Raw genomic sequence first — 15282 nt, forward strand, 5'->3', positions numbered from 1 at the left:
CGGAACCAATGCGCGCGCGGCGGCGTTTCCGGCGGGAAGCTGAGAAGGGGACCCGAGTCACCGCCACGGACGCCCCGCGCGGGCCCGCGTCCGGCCATGAAGTTTCGGGCCAAGATCGTGGACGCGGCGTGTCTGAATCACTTCACGCGTGAGCGGGGGCCGCGCCGGCCGCGGGGGCGGGAGAGGGGCGGGAGAGGGGCGGGAGAGGGGCGGGCCGGAAGAGGCAGCGCGCGCGGCCGGGCCCCTGTGGGGGCCTGTGCGGCCGCCCGCGGGGCGAGGATAGAGGATGGGGGCGCGGGAGGGTCGGGGGGCGCGGGCCTGGGGCGCCGGAAATGGGGCCCGGGAGGGTCAGGGGGCGCGGAGGTGGGCATGGGGGTGGGGGACCAGAGGGCGTTGCTGCGGCTCAGGATAGGGCGCGGAGGTGCACGGGGCCTCCCCGGGGTGGCAGGGGTGGTCAGGGGTGGGCACTGGCAGGCGGCAGAGCGGGTGCCGAGGTACCCAGGCTGATGTCCCCCACATGACTGGGACCAGGTGGCTTCTGCCTGCGCACACCTGCCTTGGAAGCGGGGCCGCAGGGGTCCCTGCGCCATGTGGGTGCCGAGCCTTGCACTGGCCTCGGGGCTGTAGCCCCCTGCGGGCCTCGGTGCAGGATGAGTGGGGGACCCCCCAGCTAGGGGCCAGTAGCCCCCCAGCTGGCTGTCCTCATCCTGCCACACCTGGCGGGGCCTCAGGAGGTCAGAGTGCTTTCCTGCGGGGAGGGGACAGATAGGGCCTCTTCCCCGCGGGCAGCGTCCTCAGGTTGCAGCGAGGGCCCAGCCAGGTTATGCTCCTACCCTCCGTGTGCCTCCTGCTGATTCCCGGCTTTGCTCCCCGGCAGGGGTCAGTGCCATGGTAGCCAAGCTCGCCAAGATCTGCACGCTGCGCATCAGCCCGCAGACGATGAACTTCATCCTCTCCGACAAAGTGGCTGGCGGGGGTGTGAGCATGTGGTGTGAGCTGGAGCAGGTGCGCCCGCGGGCAGCCCGAGGCCGGAGCCGCACCCCGAGGTCTCCAGAGGCCGCACTGGCCCCGTGTCTTCCTTCCCACAGGAGAACTTCTTCAGTGAATTCCAGATGGAGGGTGTCTCTGCAGAAAACAACGCCATCTACCTAGAGCTGACCTCAGAAAATCTGTCTCGGGCGTTGAAGACAGCCCAGAATGCCAGAGCCCTGAAGGTCAAGCTGACGAACAAACACTTCCCCTGCCTCACCGTGTCCATAGAGCTGGTGAGCAGGAGCGGGCATTCCAGACGCTTCTGGGGAGCGAGGCCAGTGCCTGCAAATATAGGCTTTCCAGCGGCCTGGAGAAGGCCGGTTGGTTTTATAAAAAGGAGGGACGTGCCTACAAATGCCTGCTTTCTGTTAGTCAGGCCTTCTCGCGCCTCAGTGCTACTGTGCTCACACTGCATTCGGCCAGGGCCCTGCCTTTTCCCGGGCCAGAGCACTCCCGTGTCCTTTCCTATCTGCATACCCCCACATGGAATCACGCTTTCCGTCCAGTTCCGCCGTGGAAGGGTTCCCCCCCTCCTCTGTGACACTTTCCCGTGACCTCTGATTCTCCTAGAATGCACACATTTTTCGTGCTGCTTCCAGAAGGCTCTATTGCCCAGCTTTCCTTGAGACACACACCCCACGGGGCTCTCCTGGCTCATATGTCTTACCATGATGGCCAGAGCCCTGCACTTCTGGCCACACCTGTCTTGGAGCCAGATCACCAACTGCCACCATCCAAATGGTTCCACAGTGTCCCCTTCTTGCCCAGCTCCCAGACTTTGGAGACCCTAGGGATCCTGCTTGGAATGTCTCCCCTTCCGGCTCCCTGAAACCTGCACCCTGGTGCCTCTTCTCCCTACCTGCCCTCACACTGGAGCCTTCCCCCACTTTTTAAAAAGATTATTTATTTGGGAGAGAGAGAGAGAACGTGTGCCCAAGCATGGGGAGCAGCAGAGGGAGAGGGAGAAGCAGGCTTCTTGCCAAGCAGGTCGATAACAGGACCCTGAAATCCTGACCTGAGCTGAAGGCAGATGCCCCTGTGTGTTGGTTTCTTGCTTATTGAACCATGTGGGCCCTGGAGAGCAGGGACATGTCTTATTCACCACACTTCCAACTCCTTACGGGACTCGAGCAGGACAGGCCCGCCATAAGTGCTTGGTGAATGGGCTTCGATGAACACACAGAACATTCCAGATAGATTTGGTATCAGTTTCTGTTTGTCCTTCGGCGACTCTGTTTGCTTTTTTAACATCAACACTGAAAATATGTTCCAATTTTTCTCTTGGCAGTTATCTGTGTCGAGCAGTAGCCGCATTGTGACACACGACATCCCCGTTAAGGTTATTCCTAGAAAATTGTGGAAGGATTTGCAAGAACCTACAGTCCCGGACTCCGACGTGAGTGATGCCCGTCGTCTTCTGCTCATGACGTGTTGTGTGGAGTGATGAGAATTCCCTGCTGTCAGTTTTGGGCTCACGGCATACCTCATTTAGAAATCGTTTAGAAACTTGAGAGGAAATGCTAGTTGTTTTTAAAGAAGGAAGAAGGAAGGAAGAAGCTTGCAGTATTTGCCTTTCGTTAATTACGTAAAACATCTTAAAACAGCGCTGCGTGTAGTAGAAAAGCTACACTCCGCACACGGGAGAGCAAAGTGCTTGGATCATTGTGCTTGATTAATTAACCTAACTTAGCACTTGGGGGGCAGGAGTGGTGCCCGGAACACGGGCAAGAGCCAAGAGGGGGGCTCCTCCAGTCCTGCTGGCAGGAGTCCCAGAGCCCCTGAGAGGATCGCCCATCCCAAAGGGTGCCCTGCCTCTCTCTCTCACATTCTGGAAGACACGCTGCAGGGAGATTGGAGAGACCTTATTGACTCCTGCCGAGGGCACCTGTGCTGACAACGCCATCTCGGGCATTGTTAGGATTCAAGCTCCGGAGCCGGACTGGCTTGCGGCGCCTGTCAGGGTGGGAGGAGACCCAGCACGTGGCTCTGGGCCCACAGAAGATGGGCCCCGGGGTGCTGAGTGCCACCCCTGGGTGTCCATGGGGACACAGTCGCCCCAGTAACCGGAGGCTGGCAGGTTATAAAGTTGTTTTCTTTTTATATTTTGAGAGGAGCTTATTGAGACAACTTTACGACAGGCTTTCAGAACTGTTCAGCCGACACACAGTCGGAGGCCAGGGGGCAAGCCCGTCAGCACTTGGCTGTGCTCGTGTTTTCAGTCCTCCCGACGTGTGTCGTTGGTTTTGTAGGTCAGCATTTATCTTCCGGTCTTGAAGACCATGAAGAGCATCGTGGAAAAAATGAGGAACCTCAGCAATCACCTTGTAAGTGATCACTTCTTCGGAGAGCAATAGTCTGCGACTTTCAGGACTGTTCGATTCGGGTCCTGGGCCCTGGGAGGAGGCCCAGCTGGGTGGAGGCATGGGTGCCTTCATGCTCACCGCCGCGGTGTCCCGGGGGGCCTGGGGACCCGGCCTGTGTGGAGAGTTCACCAATCCACGGCCGCCTGTGGAAGCCCTGTTCTCCGTGCTTCTCCTCTGCCTCCCCGGAACGGGGAGTTTCGTGTTTGCCCTCACCCCTGGCCCATTAAGAGTGTGTTCAAGGGTCAGGCCTTGTTTCCTTATGTCTCGGAGAGCACATTCCGTATTTCATCTAACAGTATCTCTTGAGTGAATCACTGGAGTTGGCTGGGGGTTGAGTGTCCTGTCCGCTTAGCCTGGGACAAGGCTGCCCCAGAACGTCGTGATCTCCAGTGGCTGCTCTCCTGTTGATCCAGTCGTCATGCTGGGAGCTCCCTCTGGGCCCACTCCGGTACCTCGGAGACGCTCAGAGCAGCGCCGGGGCGGGGGTGTGGGTAGGCAGGGCAAATTAATCCCAGGCTCTGCTTGTTTGTTCTTGCAGTCCAGTGGAAATGACTCAGCAAAGTGGCCTAGACAGAGTCATCAGGGGTGTTTTTCTCTCCTCTGGAATGTGTATAGAGAGATGTCATGGCATAGCTGCTAGGGTCTAGAGTACTTGGTGGAAAGCTTCCGGAGGGGCCAGGTGCACAGGGAGCGTGGCTTGGTGACCAGAGTTCTGCCTCTGAGGGTCGTAGGAAAGAGAGCGGAAAGAAGGGGGGTTACCCTGGAGTTGCTCGGACACCCTCGCTGAGACCCCCGGACACCCTCGCTGAGACCCCCGCCCTTCCCCCACCTCCTGCAGGGAGGGATGCGGCAGTAGGGGGGGTCCTGTGCAGGAGCAAGGGAGACCGGCGCCGACAGCCAGGAGTCCACACCAGGTTTCCTGTGGCTCCCCTCCCGCTCCAGCCCCAGGGTCTTGTGAGGCCAGCTGGGGTTCTGGTTCCAGAGTCGTGGGCTGGGTCTGGGACCCAGTCCGGCTGCATGTCCAGGTGCCTCGTCGGTGGTGGTGGTGGGAGTTCTGTCCTGCTCTGCCTCACCTTTTAGCCTAGCACCTTTGCATACCTGTACACATGAGCTTCTTGGTTAATGCAGTAGTGACTATCGTGACATGGTGGCAGAAGGGGAGTCCTTGGCCACACAGACCTGGGGCCCCTCCCAGCTACACTGGGTAGCACGTGCGGCCTGTGCCAGGTGTCACTGGAAGCGGGCAGGGTGGCGCGTGCCTTCACCAGAGCTTGCTGTGCTCTGGGCGTGGGGAGGCACTTCCTGTTGGTTGTCCAGCACTCTGGGTCAGTCTTCAGAAGTGATCGGTGATGATCGCTAAGGAAACCATGGGTAGAGCTAAGGTCTTAGACCTGTAAGAGGTAGTCACGCTGGAGTGGGGTCTTCACTCTGAGGGGCCTCTTCTCTAGGGATTTCCAAGTACCCCCTGTCGGGGATGCTGGGTGGGTCTCGCTGCCGTCGGGAGTGTTCTGGGGCTGTGGGGCTACCTTGTCACCTGGTTTGGCAGAAGCTGATGTCCGCCCCCCCCTTTTGCTTTCCTTTTCTTAAGACTATAAAATACTCAATTTGCAGATTATCGAAGCAAACCTAAGTGGAGACTTGAACTTGAAAATAGAAACAGAACTCGTGTGTGTTACGACTCACTTTAAAGACCTGGGGAACCCTCCACTGGGTAAGTGTTCCAGTGCTTTGCGTTCTGTATGTAATACATTGTTGGAGGTGTCACATCTTGCTGAGATCTCTACCTGGAACACGGGAGAGATCTCAGTTTCACACTTGGGGAGGGAACAGGCAGCTGAGGTCCAAGCAGGGAAGGTTGGCCTCCCCGGCCTAAGGAGTGGCGCCTGCCCCACTGGTCCCCTGAGGGCCCCTGGTGACCTGTTTCTGCCCATTTCTCACCTGGAATGGCGTCACAAGGTAGACAAGGTTTTGTTTCCTCCCACTTTAGTCCCTTGTATTTATGAAATTAGACTAGCAGATGGCAGCTTTCCTCACCTGACCAGATTTTTCATTCCTTACACAGCAGCAAAGACCATGGGACCAGTTTAGTAGCGGTGAATGACAGGGTAACTGACTGGATAGGGGAGCGGGGGGACCGGAGTGGTGCCCACAGAGCTCGTGGCCATGGACCATGCACTTAGTGGGTGCTAAGTGCTGGGGTAGGCAGCAGGCAGGGCCCGGGGAACTCCACAGATGACGTGGAAGCTGGATAAGTCCCACACATGTTCTCCCCCCCCGCCAATATTTCATTTATATATTATAGAGTCGGGGGAAGGGCAGAGGGAGTGGGAGAAGCAGACTCCCCGCTGAGTGCAGAGCCTAACAGTGGAGGGCTCGAACCCAGGACCCTGTGATCATGACCGGAGCTGAAGTCAGGGGCTTAACCAACTGAGCCACCCAGGCGCCCCCACACATGTTCTTTCCCACCTGGGAGGCCCGTCGCCTTTATAGTAAAAATGTGCAAGTTTCCAGCTGGCGTATGGAAGTCCCGTCAGTGCGGCCAGAAAGGCTTTTTACCTTGTAGAGAAGCATATCCCACTCCAGCCATGTGCAGTCCACACAACCGAGGCTTGCTAGCTGTTCTGTGAAGTGCCTGCCTTCGGTGATACTGTGCTCTTTATTTTAGTAAATTATAGTAAGGATCTTGTCTCTGATGCTTGCTCAGAGTCGAAAGGACCTTTTCTTTCTTTTCATTCCCCTTTGGAAGGGGCGGTCTTGCGCAAGCTCTGTGTGGTCTGCTCCTCACTACATGTCTGGGGACTAATAGGGATCGTTTCCTTGGACCAGAATGGGGAGAGCGCGTCGTATCTCAGGTCACCGTAAAGAAAGATTCGCTGGGAATTTGCAGTATTGAGAGAAGCGCTTGGCACCTGCTCGCTCAGCCGGCTACAGCGTGTGCACCTCGATGGCGTCTCCTGGCTGCGCCAGCCAGTGCGACCGTAAATCATTGATTTCAGCTGTCATCACGCCGGCCTGGCTTCCCTGTTTCATCACGAGCTGTTGTCTTTGCAGCCTCTGAGGACGCCTCTCAGGATCGAGACCCAGAGCAGATGGCTGAAGTGCGCATAGACATCCGGAAGCTCCTGCAGTTCCTCGCTGGGCAGCAAGTGAATCCCACGCGGGCTGTGTGCAGTGAGTGTGCGGGGGCCTCGTGCGCGTCTCCGATCCCGTAACCAGAGGCCGGCTCGCGGCAGTGCGCAGCCCTGGAGCGCAGACACAGCACAGCCACAGGGGCCCCGTGCTCTAGGGTGGGTGGGGGCTTGGGTTTTCCTGTACTCAGCCGTGCTGGCTTGGCAGGGGCTGTGGCCACCTCACCTGGCCGTCATGTAGGCTCGCTCGTGTCCTGGGGAGAAGCTTCCAGAGGATGGGTGCTGATCGTCCCGTCTTGCCATGTTCGTCTGACCTGATGCGAGGATGCTCTGACCCCATAAACTGGGCTTGGGCTGAAGGTCCTCTGCTCTTGTTCCTGTAGTCGTCCCGTATCTGGGCATCTGGCTTCCTCTTAACTCCCGGTTTTCCACAGTGGTACCTTGGTCGGGGTCAGCCCTGCCTTCCTCTGTGCACCTGCCTCTCAGCTCCCATCAGTTACTGGCTGCACATGACGAAGGGCTTACCCACCCCGAATTTTTCAAGGACTTTTCTGTCTCCTTGCCACTGTGCTGACACGGCAGTGGAGAGGGAGCACCACCTCTCGTGGAAGAGTTGAGCCCCGGGGGCGGAGCTGAGGACGGTCCAGGAATGAACCTGGCAGCTGGCACATTGCCAGTGCTCTAGATGAGGAATAGAGAACTCTGGGGGCCTGTGCCAAGGACGACAGCCCTCCAGAAGGAGAGACATGCAGTGAAGCAGATCACGACAGGGCAGTTAGCACATGTGGAAGGCACTAGATGGGGTGATGGGGCACAGGAGGTGGTGTGCAGAGGACAGAGGGCCTGGGTTAGGGACGGAGACTATAGAATGGCTGGGTCCTGGGGCAGGTGCCAGTGTCCCTGTGCGCTGCATCCTGAGAACCCCTGGGGTGGCCTGTTGTGTGTTCCTGGGTCTGAGGACTGTGGGAGATGTGCCTTAGCATGGGGTCTGTGTGGGCTTAAGACGGCCTCCCATGTGCTGACGAACCCGGACAGGCTGCTGGCTGTGCTGCTGTGGTCCTGGCAAGCCGGCAGGTGGCTCCAGTGTAACCCAGCTGTGCCAGGTGCAGAGCGGAAGCCCAGCGGTGGGGTGGCATTGCCCTTGAGTGCGCCCTCTTGGGCCACGTTGGTTCTGGGCCAGGCAGCCAGCTGAGCTGCTGGTGCCCTCGGAAACGGGACTTTGGGGTCCCCAGGAGTGTCAGAGATGTACCAGGAGATTGTGACAAAATGTGGATTTCTCCTACCCTCTCCTTCATGCTTCAAACCAGCTCTTCTGCCTGTAATTTTTGCCTCTGGGGTGGTGTCCTCCAAGTGTCCAATCTACTGCCCCATGCTACCTCCCCCCCGCCCCGGCGCACTCTGCCCCATGCCCTCTGTCTCCACCCGCCACCTCTCCTGTAGGGTATTTTTGCTGGTGCTGTGCCCCTTCCCCACCCCTGTCCCCTGGGACCAGTCCCTCTTCAGCCTGGCACTTGGCCAGAGCCACCCTGATGGGCTCCACGTGGTCTCTGCTGCTGGCCTCAGAGGTCTGGAGAGCAAGCGACCTGCCCTTGGCTCCCCTGCACTGCTCCCCCCTCTTTACCCTTGGTGGCCATGGGCCCTGGCCACTGCTGTTGTCCTGTGCCTCACTGCTGCTGAACCGAGCAGGCCTCCCATAGAGTTTGCCCTCCACTCCGTGCGGTGCCCAACCTGGGCCTCGGTGCAATGTGCGGCCCTCCTGCGCCCTGGCGCGCACCACAGCCTGTCCCTGCGCGCACCATAGCCTGTCCCTGGGGGGAGGTGGGCCGCAGCAGTGGGCCTTCATGCACTTAGGTCATGCATTTTCCTGGAAGAACCGTGATTTTGGTCAACGGGGGCTCTTTGCCACAGTCCTGTGGGCCGGTCCCACAGTGGGGGATGGAGCATAAGGAGGCCAGGCTCCAAGAGAAGACATAGTGGCTCGCTGGGCAGGGTCTTTGTGGTGACAGGTTTCCTCTCTCCGCAGACATTGTCAGCAACAAGCTCGTCCATTTTGATTTGCTCCATGAAGATGTGTCCCTGCAGTACTTCATCCCGGCCTTCTCGTAGCCCACCTCCGGCCACGCGTGTCTGTGCTTTACTCAGCCCCACCGTGATAGTCTAGCTAAAAACTGAGTTCATGGAAGACAGCTGGATAAACATACTTCTTTATGTGACGTTTTGATCTCGTGTCTGTTTTGTCGTTAAGACATGGGATATGGGAACAAAAGCACGTGCTTATCCAAACTTCATGTATGTGGGGCTCCCAGATGCTGCCCAGCTCTGACTCTGCTCCTTGGAGCCTGATAACTGGGGCACGCAGAGGTCACACAGGGCAACAGGGGTGTCGCGGGGTGTCCGGCTGCAGCTTGTGGAGCCTGGGGTCCACGCCCATGAAGGCCAAGTCCCTGGGCTCAGCTGCTGGTCCTCCAGGGCCCCTGAGGCCCACAGGGATCCTCGATGACAGTCCTCACCATCCTGTCTTCATGTGCAGCACTTGGCCGTCTGGAAAGCACACGGGTATTTGGACAAAGAGGAGCTCCGGGGGCCTGTGTTCAGGGCTGAGACCATGTCTGGTTGTCTCTACACAGGCGAGCCGGCCTGGGCCCGGCAGGGTCTGCTTTCTCATCTGCCAGGGCCTGCCCCATCGCATCCCATGGTGGGGGAGTTCCCTCTGCCCTGTGGACGGGATGTGAGCAGTGTCTTAACTCCCGCGACAGCCGAGCAGTGAGGCCATGGCCTGGGGTAGAGGAGGAAGGGGGACATCTGCACAAGTGAAAAACTCTCCTGCGGCCTTTTCTGAGTCTGGGGTGAAAGCCAGTATTTGAGAGCCTCTCTGGATGCTAATATTATCAGTGGGAGTTCACGTGGTGCCTAATACTTGGTCACGTAACGCTTTAAAGCCAGCTCCTCATTTTGCTTTTCAAGCCTCTCTCCTCCTTCAGCTCTGGCCAGCGGTAAAACTTAGAAATTCCTGATGTTCAACAAAGCAATGTCTGAAGATAGTTGATAAAACTTTTTTTGTTCTTGTTAAAGAAAGGGCATAGTCAGTTACTAGATGAGGAAATTGTTTTTTTCTGAATATTTAAATGATGTTTAACATGTAATGAAGTAAAAAAATACAGGTCCTAGGATAAGTTAGTGGTAAGACGGCGCATCTCCTCACCTGTCGGGCTCAGCGTGCCTCGGGTCTCTGCCCTGGCGTGGAGCGCACGTCTGCGGGCATCCCGCCCTTGGGCGTCTGTTGTCACGGGCAGGGCCCGTCCATGTCAGAGCTGCCCAGACACGTGGGGTTCTGCACCATGGATCCTTTATTTGCCAGAGTGGATTGTGTGGCCTGCCCGTGGTCACACGGCTGGGGGTGGGGTGGGACTAGGACCCGCACATCTGACTTGGGGTCAGTAACCCTCTACTCAGGGCGCCACCGCGCAGCCAGAGCCTGAGTCCTGCATGGCAGTCGGGGTCCACCCGTGGCTTCCTTCGTCTGGGAAGAGGATGTTCGGGTAGCTCCTGTGGTAAAGCGGCTTCACGTGCAGTTTCTACAGTGTGCTGCAACCATGTGTAACTGCCCTCGGGTTTCTACAGCGTTGGTTTAAGCGCTCCCGGATTGTGATGGTTTTAGCGATTGCCCGAGTCTGTGCGTGTGGCCCTGCAGGCTGTCCCTAGGGGGGCTAGGCTGTCCCTAGGCGCTCTTCCTGCTTCTTGGCAGCACTCCCTGCTTCGCACTGGCTGGGCCTCAGCCTCTCGGAGCCTTGGCCAAGGATGGCTCCCGTGGGCTTAGAGACCCACCGAGCTGCTTTACTGAGCAGTGCGCCACGGGGAGTTCTGCCGACTCAGCGGAGGAACACGAGGAACGTGCATATGGTTTGAACAGGCAGCGTGTTTCCAGACTGACACCCCCAGTGCCGAGGTCTCTCACCCGCGTCCTGCACTTCGGGGACATGTTCTGCTGGCTGCAGCTGTGTGGGGCTTCCCTGGTGCTCGGGCTCAGGTATGTTTAAGAATCCTCGACCCCGCAGCTTGTGACTCTCCGGTGCCTCATCATCCTCCTCGCAGGTGCCCCTGGGCCTGGCAGAGGACCCACTCAGTCTGCATTTTCCTGGGCGGGAAGCGTGGCTCTGTCCAGGCAGCGGAGGCACGGAGTGGCTCTCGTGTTATCCGTGGATACCCCGTCCAGTGGGCAGAGCTGCATTTGAAGAGACACAGTCGTGTCCTTGACTCTGGAGTCCAGCGCGGGGTCGGAAAGAAAGCCTCAGCCCCTGGCATTTTTTAGCTTCTCCGTATCGTCCTTGAGCCAGGAGGCGAGCAGTCTCTGTCCGGAGATGAGGGGGCATTAACCCCACAGACACCCTGGGGTCCGGTCGGTTATTGACTATGTTGGGAAGCCCTGAAAGGCTTGCGTGCCCTTCAACCCAATATTTTTGATTATAGGAATTTTTACAGAAATTATAATCAAAGCTGTTCCTGTGATCTTGTACTAAAAAATCCTGAAATCCTGAATATGAATTCCTAGGGGGTTTGTTAAATTTTCTGTGGTGTGACAGTATTTTCTGCTGTAAAAGTAGTGTTACAGAGACACTCAGGGTTTATGATGTATACTTATGGGTGTGTCTGGTCAGATTCCAGTTGGAGAATAATCATATACGTGTGGGGGTATGTATGTATGTGTGAGTGACAGGAAAAGGTTGGAAAAATATGCAGCAGGGCTTAAACCTGATTATTTATGAATGTTTCATTTTGGTCTTTGTAAACTGAGGTATCTTCTGAAACTCTTATAATCAGTTTTGTAACAAAAAATAAATTATTTTTGAAGGGCCTGAGTAATAATATTTATTATCTGAATGCAGTCCATAATCACCAGCAAAGACTGTTTCCACTTCGTTTTCACGCGTGTCCTTTCCTGAGTAGAAGAGTAACCTCTTACCTGTCGTGTGAGATCGCAGGAGGGTCGCGGTGCGAGTCGTGCACCAGCGAGGCAGCAGCGCTTTGCAGAATGCCCGCGTCCTGGCCTGCAGAGGAGCCGGAGCCGGAGCCAGTGTAGCCGAACCTGTGGTGAGGAGAGTGTGACAGCCACTGGCCCAGGCTAGCCGGGTGGTGGGTGGTGGGGCAGGCTTTGCATATCTGTAATTACCAGAGGACGGGGATGGGGCCGGGGATGGGGCCGCCTCCCTGAACCCCACTGAGTGAGCTCCGGTTCCATCAGAGACCCTGGGAGGCACAGGGGACTTGGGTTCTGTATCCCTGTCCCAGGCATAGTGTCTCAGAGAGGCTGCCTCTGTGGGGTTAAAGGAAGTGCAGCCCTCAGGCGCTTTCTGAGTTGAGGAGCAGGCCGAGAAACCAGTGCCCCCCACTCCCGGACTGGTCCCCAAACTGGTTCTCGTGGGTCTGCCCAGTGGTGCGCAGGAGGCTCTGATCATCACTCCCCAGCACGCCCTGACCCTAGGTATGTGCTCCCAGCAGAGGGTGACCGCAGCCCCTCTGTCCTCCTTAGGGAGGGAAACCCCAGGTCTGGCTAGCTGGGTGGGAGGGGAGAGTGACAGCAGGACTGGGGCCAGGGCGACCCCTCCTGCTTTTGTCCCTTTGCCTTCTTTCTCTCCCTCAGGGCAAACCTCTAAGGAGGTGGGGGGCCTTGCCCCTGCTCACCTTCACTCCCTGGCAGCTGAGTTCTTGGGGCAGGGGCTGGAGTGTGAGGCTTGTCCCATCGAGAGGTCCTGCTCAGGGTGGTTTTGGGGTGTTTGGTGGTTCATCTGCCCCTAGCAACACAGGGACCTCCCTTCATAGTGTACATGTCTGAAGTAACCTGGTGAGTCACTGGTGGTTCCCACTGAGCTGTGCAGGGACTTCTAGAAGCTTAGAGGGGCCCCTGCCCAGAGGAACCAGGGACCAGGGTGAGGGCGTGTCCTGAACCCTCCTTGAGGAGCGCATGCGCACACGGACATGTAACCTGAGTGGTCAGATATAGCAAAGTTTCCAAAGATGATCTTATTTCTATTTTACAATTTATCAGTTATCTGTATCAATAGTTTTGATTGGTGTAGATTTCAGGGAGAATCTTCTCCAGATAGAAGGTCAAAGGAAGAAAGAGACCAGTGTGGGAGGCCCACGCAGGGCTGGGTGCCACCAGCAGCCCTACCCTACCCACATGTAACAATGTGTATTGTGGACCCCAAGAAATTCCCCCAAACCGTCTTGTGCTTTTCTTAATTACTGTCTTGGAACAAGATAAATGCAAAACAGGTTATGTTATCTTCTTGCTCGTAATGTATTTTGTAAGAGAAAAATCACTGATCACTGAAGTCTTCAGTGCTGAGTAATGACTTCTGTGATGATCTGTGTCCTGTCAGTGTCCCTGTGACTTTGCAGAGAAGGAGAGGGAAAAGGGGGTGGGGGGAAGGGAAGCGGGGGGGGGGGGGGGGAAGGAGAGAAGGAGGAGGCAGAGGGGAAAGGGGGAAGTAGGAGGAGGGAGGGAGGGGGTGGGAAGGGAAGAGGAGGGAAGGGGAGAGAAGAGATTGAGAGGGGAAGGGGGTAGGAAGAAGAGGAGGGAGGGAGGGAATGGAGGAGGGAGGGGGTAGAAGAGGGAAGGGGAGAGGGGGGAGTGGAGGGAGGGAGGGAGGAGGGGAGGAGTGCGTTAGGAGAAGGACGAGGTGGGAGGGAGGGCATGGGAGAGGGAAGAGAGCAAAAAGAAGAGGAGGGGAGAGAGGGAGGAGGGGGATGGTAGAGGGAGAAGGAAGGAGAACAACTAGCAACCAGGTCAGGCCAGCAGGATGGCAGCCCCTCCAAGTGGCCAGAGTGCCCAGGCCTTTGGGATCACTTACAAGGGTGTTCAGATCCTGGCTTCTGGATACGTAGTTTCCTTTAGAAGCCCATGGGGAGAAGAGATTCTGGAGGGGCAGGTGCCGCCTACCTATCCGATTCAGTCAGTGTGTGAATATGCAGGCCAGTCGCCCCTAGCTTTAGGAGGCTGACCTCTGCTGGAAGCGCCGGGCACCCCCTCACCCTCACTGTCACCCACTTTGTATGGGCACCTCCCTGGCCAGACTTACACTCTGCAGGGTCACACCGGATAGGACTTACGCCAGGTGTGACAGCTCCTGTGAGGCTTCGTTGGGGGAGGGTGGAGGCGGGGTGGGGGGGCGGGGGTGGAGTGGGCGGGTGAGCCCCCAGCTCCCCCGCCAGCACGAGCCCAATTGGCCAGGCCCTCTGCTGCTGGGACAGGGGAGGGCTGTCCTGCTGCTGTGGGCCCATTGTTGGGTGTACCTGCTGCTGTCCAGTTCGAGTAGGAGGCCCTATGGGAGCAGTCTGCGGGGGCCCGGGCTGGAGGGTGCTCCTGCGAGCCCTGCCCCTGCTCTCCGTGCTGCAGCCCCTTCCCCGTGTCAGCTCAAAGGACAGTAAGTTCACATCTACCAGCATCTTAGCAGCTCCCCTCACCTTTGCTGCAGTGTAATTACCGAATTCGCCCCCAGCGTGATGCTGGTGTGCTGATGGGGGAGGCCTGGGTCATGTAAAGAGGACAATGAATGCATGCATGCCCTGGGCGGGGGGCCGGGCGGGGGCGGGGGGGGACCTCCAGGTGGGAGCAATGTGCCAGGTGCACCCAGCTAGGTCCATTCTGAGGTGGGGATGGAGTCCTGCAGTCACAGCCCAAGCCGGATCTGCATGGAGAGCCCAGAAAGGCCTTTTACCTGTGAGGAACAGTGTCCCAGAGCTGGTTGGCACTGTGATTTTAGGGACATGCTGGCAGACCGTGTGGGGGCCACTCTGCCTTTGTGCACTGGGCACTAAATCCCAAATACGGAATTTGTGGTTTAAAAAAACCTCTAAATAGGTGGCTTTTGTTCATTAAACTTAGCAAAAACCACTGAGGGTTGGATGGCTGTATCAGGTGCTTCACCTTCCGGAAGGTTCTCCCAGGGGCTCAGTCCTGGTGCAGAAAGTTGTGGGGAGGAGCCTTTTGGACCAGCAGGTGACTTCTGGGGGTGACTTCTGGAGTCTTGGCGGCTCCTCGTGCAGAGTTTCAGTGGCCGTTTGGTAAAGAAAGCCACTAACTGATCACATCCAGAGCTTCTGGCCGGAGAGCGGATGGGACATAGTCCCATCTGCCGCACAGCGGGCCAACTTCACCTCCGCGCGTTCCTGTGTCCGCAGCTTCCTGTTCCCGGGGTGGCCTGCCCCAGTGGCTCCCGGCACCTGGAACATTCTGTGTCCCATGCTGAAACGGGGCCAAGGTGATGGACACACGAAATCTTACTTATTTTAATGGAACTCGGAGCGCCAGGCGGCTGCGGCTGTGGCCAGTGTGTGGGACGGCACTGGGACATTTCTTCTCTCCGAGGGTCACTGCATATTGGGTTATCCCCGTGGCCTGGAGTGCCTTGTCCCCACTGCTGGTGCTAATGCCAGCCTGGGGCATGTGGCTCTGAAGTGGGTCTTCAGATCCCATGGGAAAGTGATAACAGGGCAGAGGCCGCGGCAGGGCTTTGGAGAGGGGCCTCTGCCAACTCGGTGGTGGGTCTGTATTTATCTTAAAATCACAGGGATCCTTCTTGTTTGCATAGCTCCTGTGAAAGCCTTTGTCCCTTAGAGAAGAGGCAAGGGGGATGGAGGTGCCAAGAGGTGTCCCGGAGTGCAAGGGGGCGGGTGCACAGGCCCCCCGCAAGTGTGCTGAGCCAACAGCACAGGCCTGAGCCCACCAGGGGCTCTGGGCCCTGTTTACTCACCTGCTC

The 15282-nt window shown here is 57.6% G+C and overlaps 1 protein-coding gene across 1 annotated transcript; it reads left to right on the forward strand.

Moving 5' to 3' along the window:
- Positions 1-11375, forward strand: HUS1 (HUS1 checkpoint clamp component). The gene is made up of 8 exons (XM_059170648.1): positions 1-148; positions 878-1005; positions 1089-1265; positions 2321-2428; positions 3282-3356; positions 5007-5106; positions 6447-6566; positions 8547-11375. Exons 1-8 carry the CDS (start codon positions 97-99, stop codon positions 8627-8629), a joined length of 843 nt encoding a protein of 280 aa, XP_059026631.1. The 5' UTR covers positions 1-96; the 3' UTR covers positions 8630-11375.
- Positions 11376-15282: the final 3907 nt, after the last annotated feature.

The sequence above is a fragment of the Mustela lutreola genome, chromosome 4, assembly GCF_030435805.1.
Source record: "Mustela lutreola isolate mMusLut2 chromosome 4, mMusLut2.pri, whole genome shotgun sequence".
Classification (NCBI taxonomy): Eukaryota; Metazoa; Chordata; class Mammalia; order Carnivora; family Mustelidae; genus Mustela; species Mustela lutreola.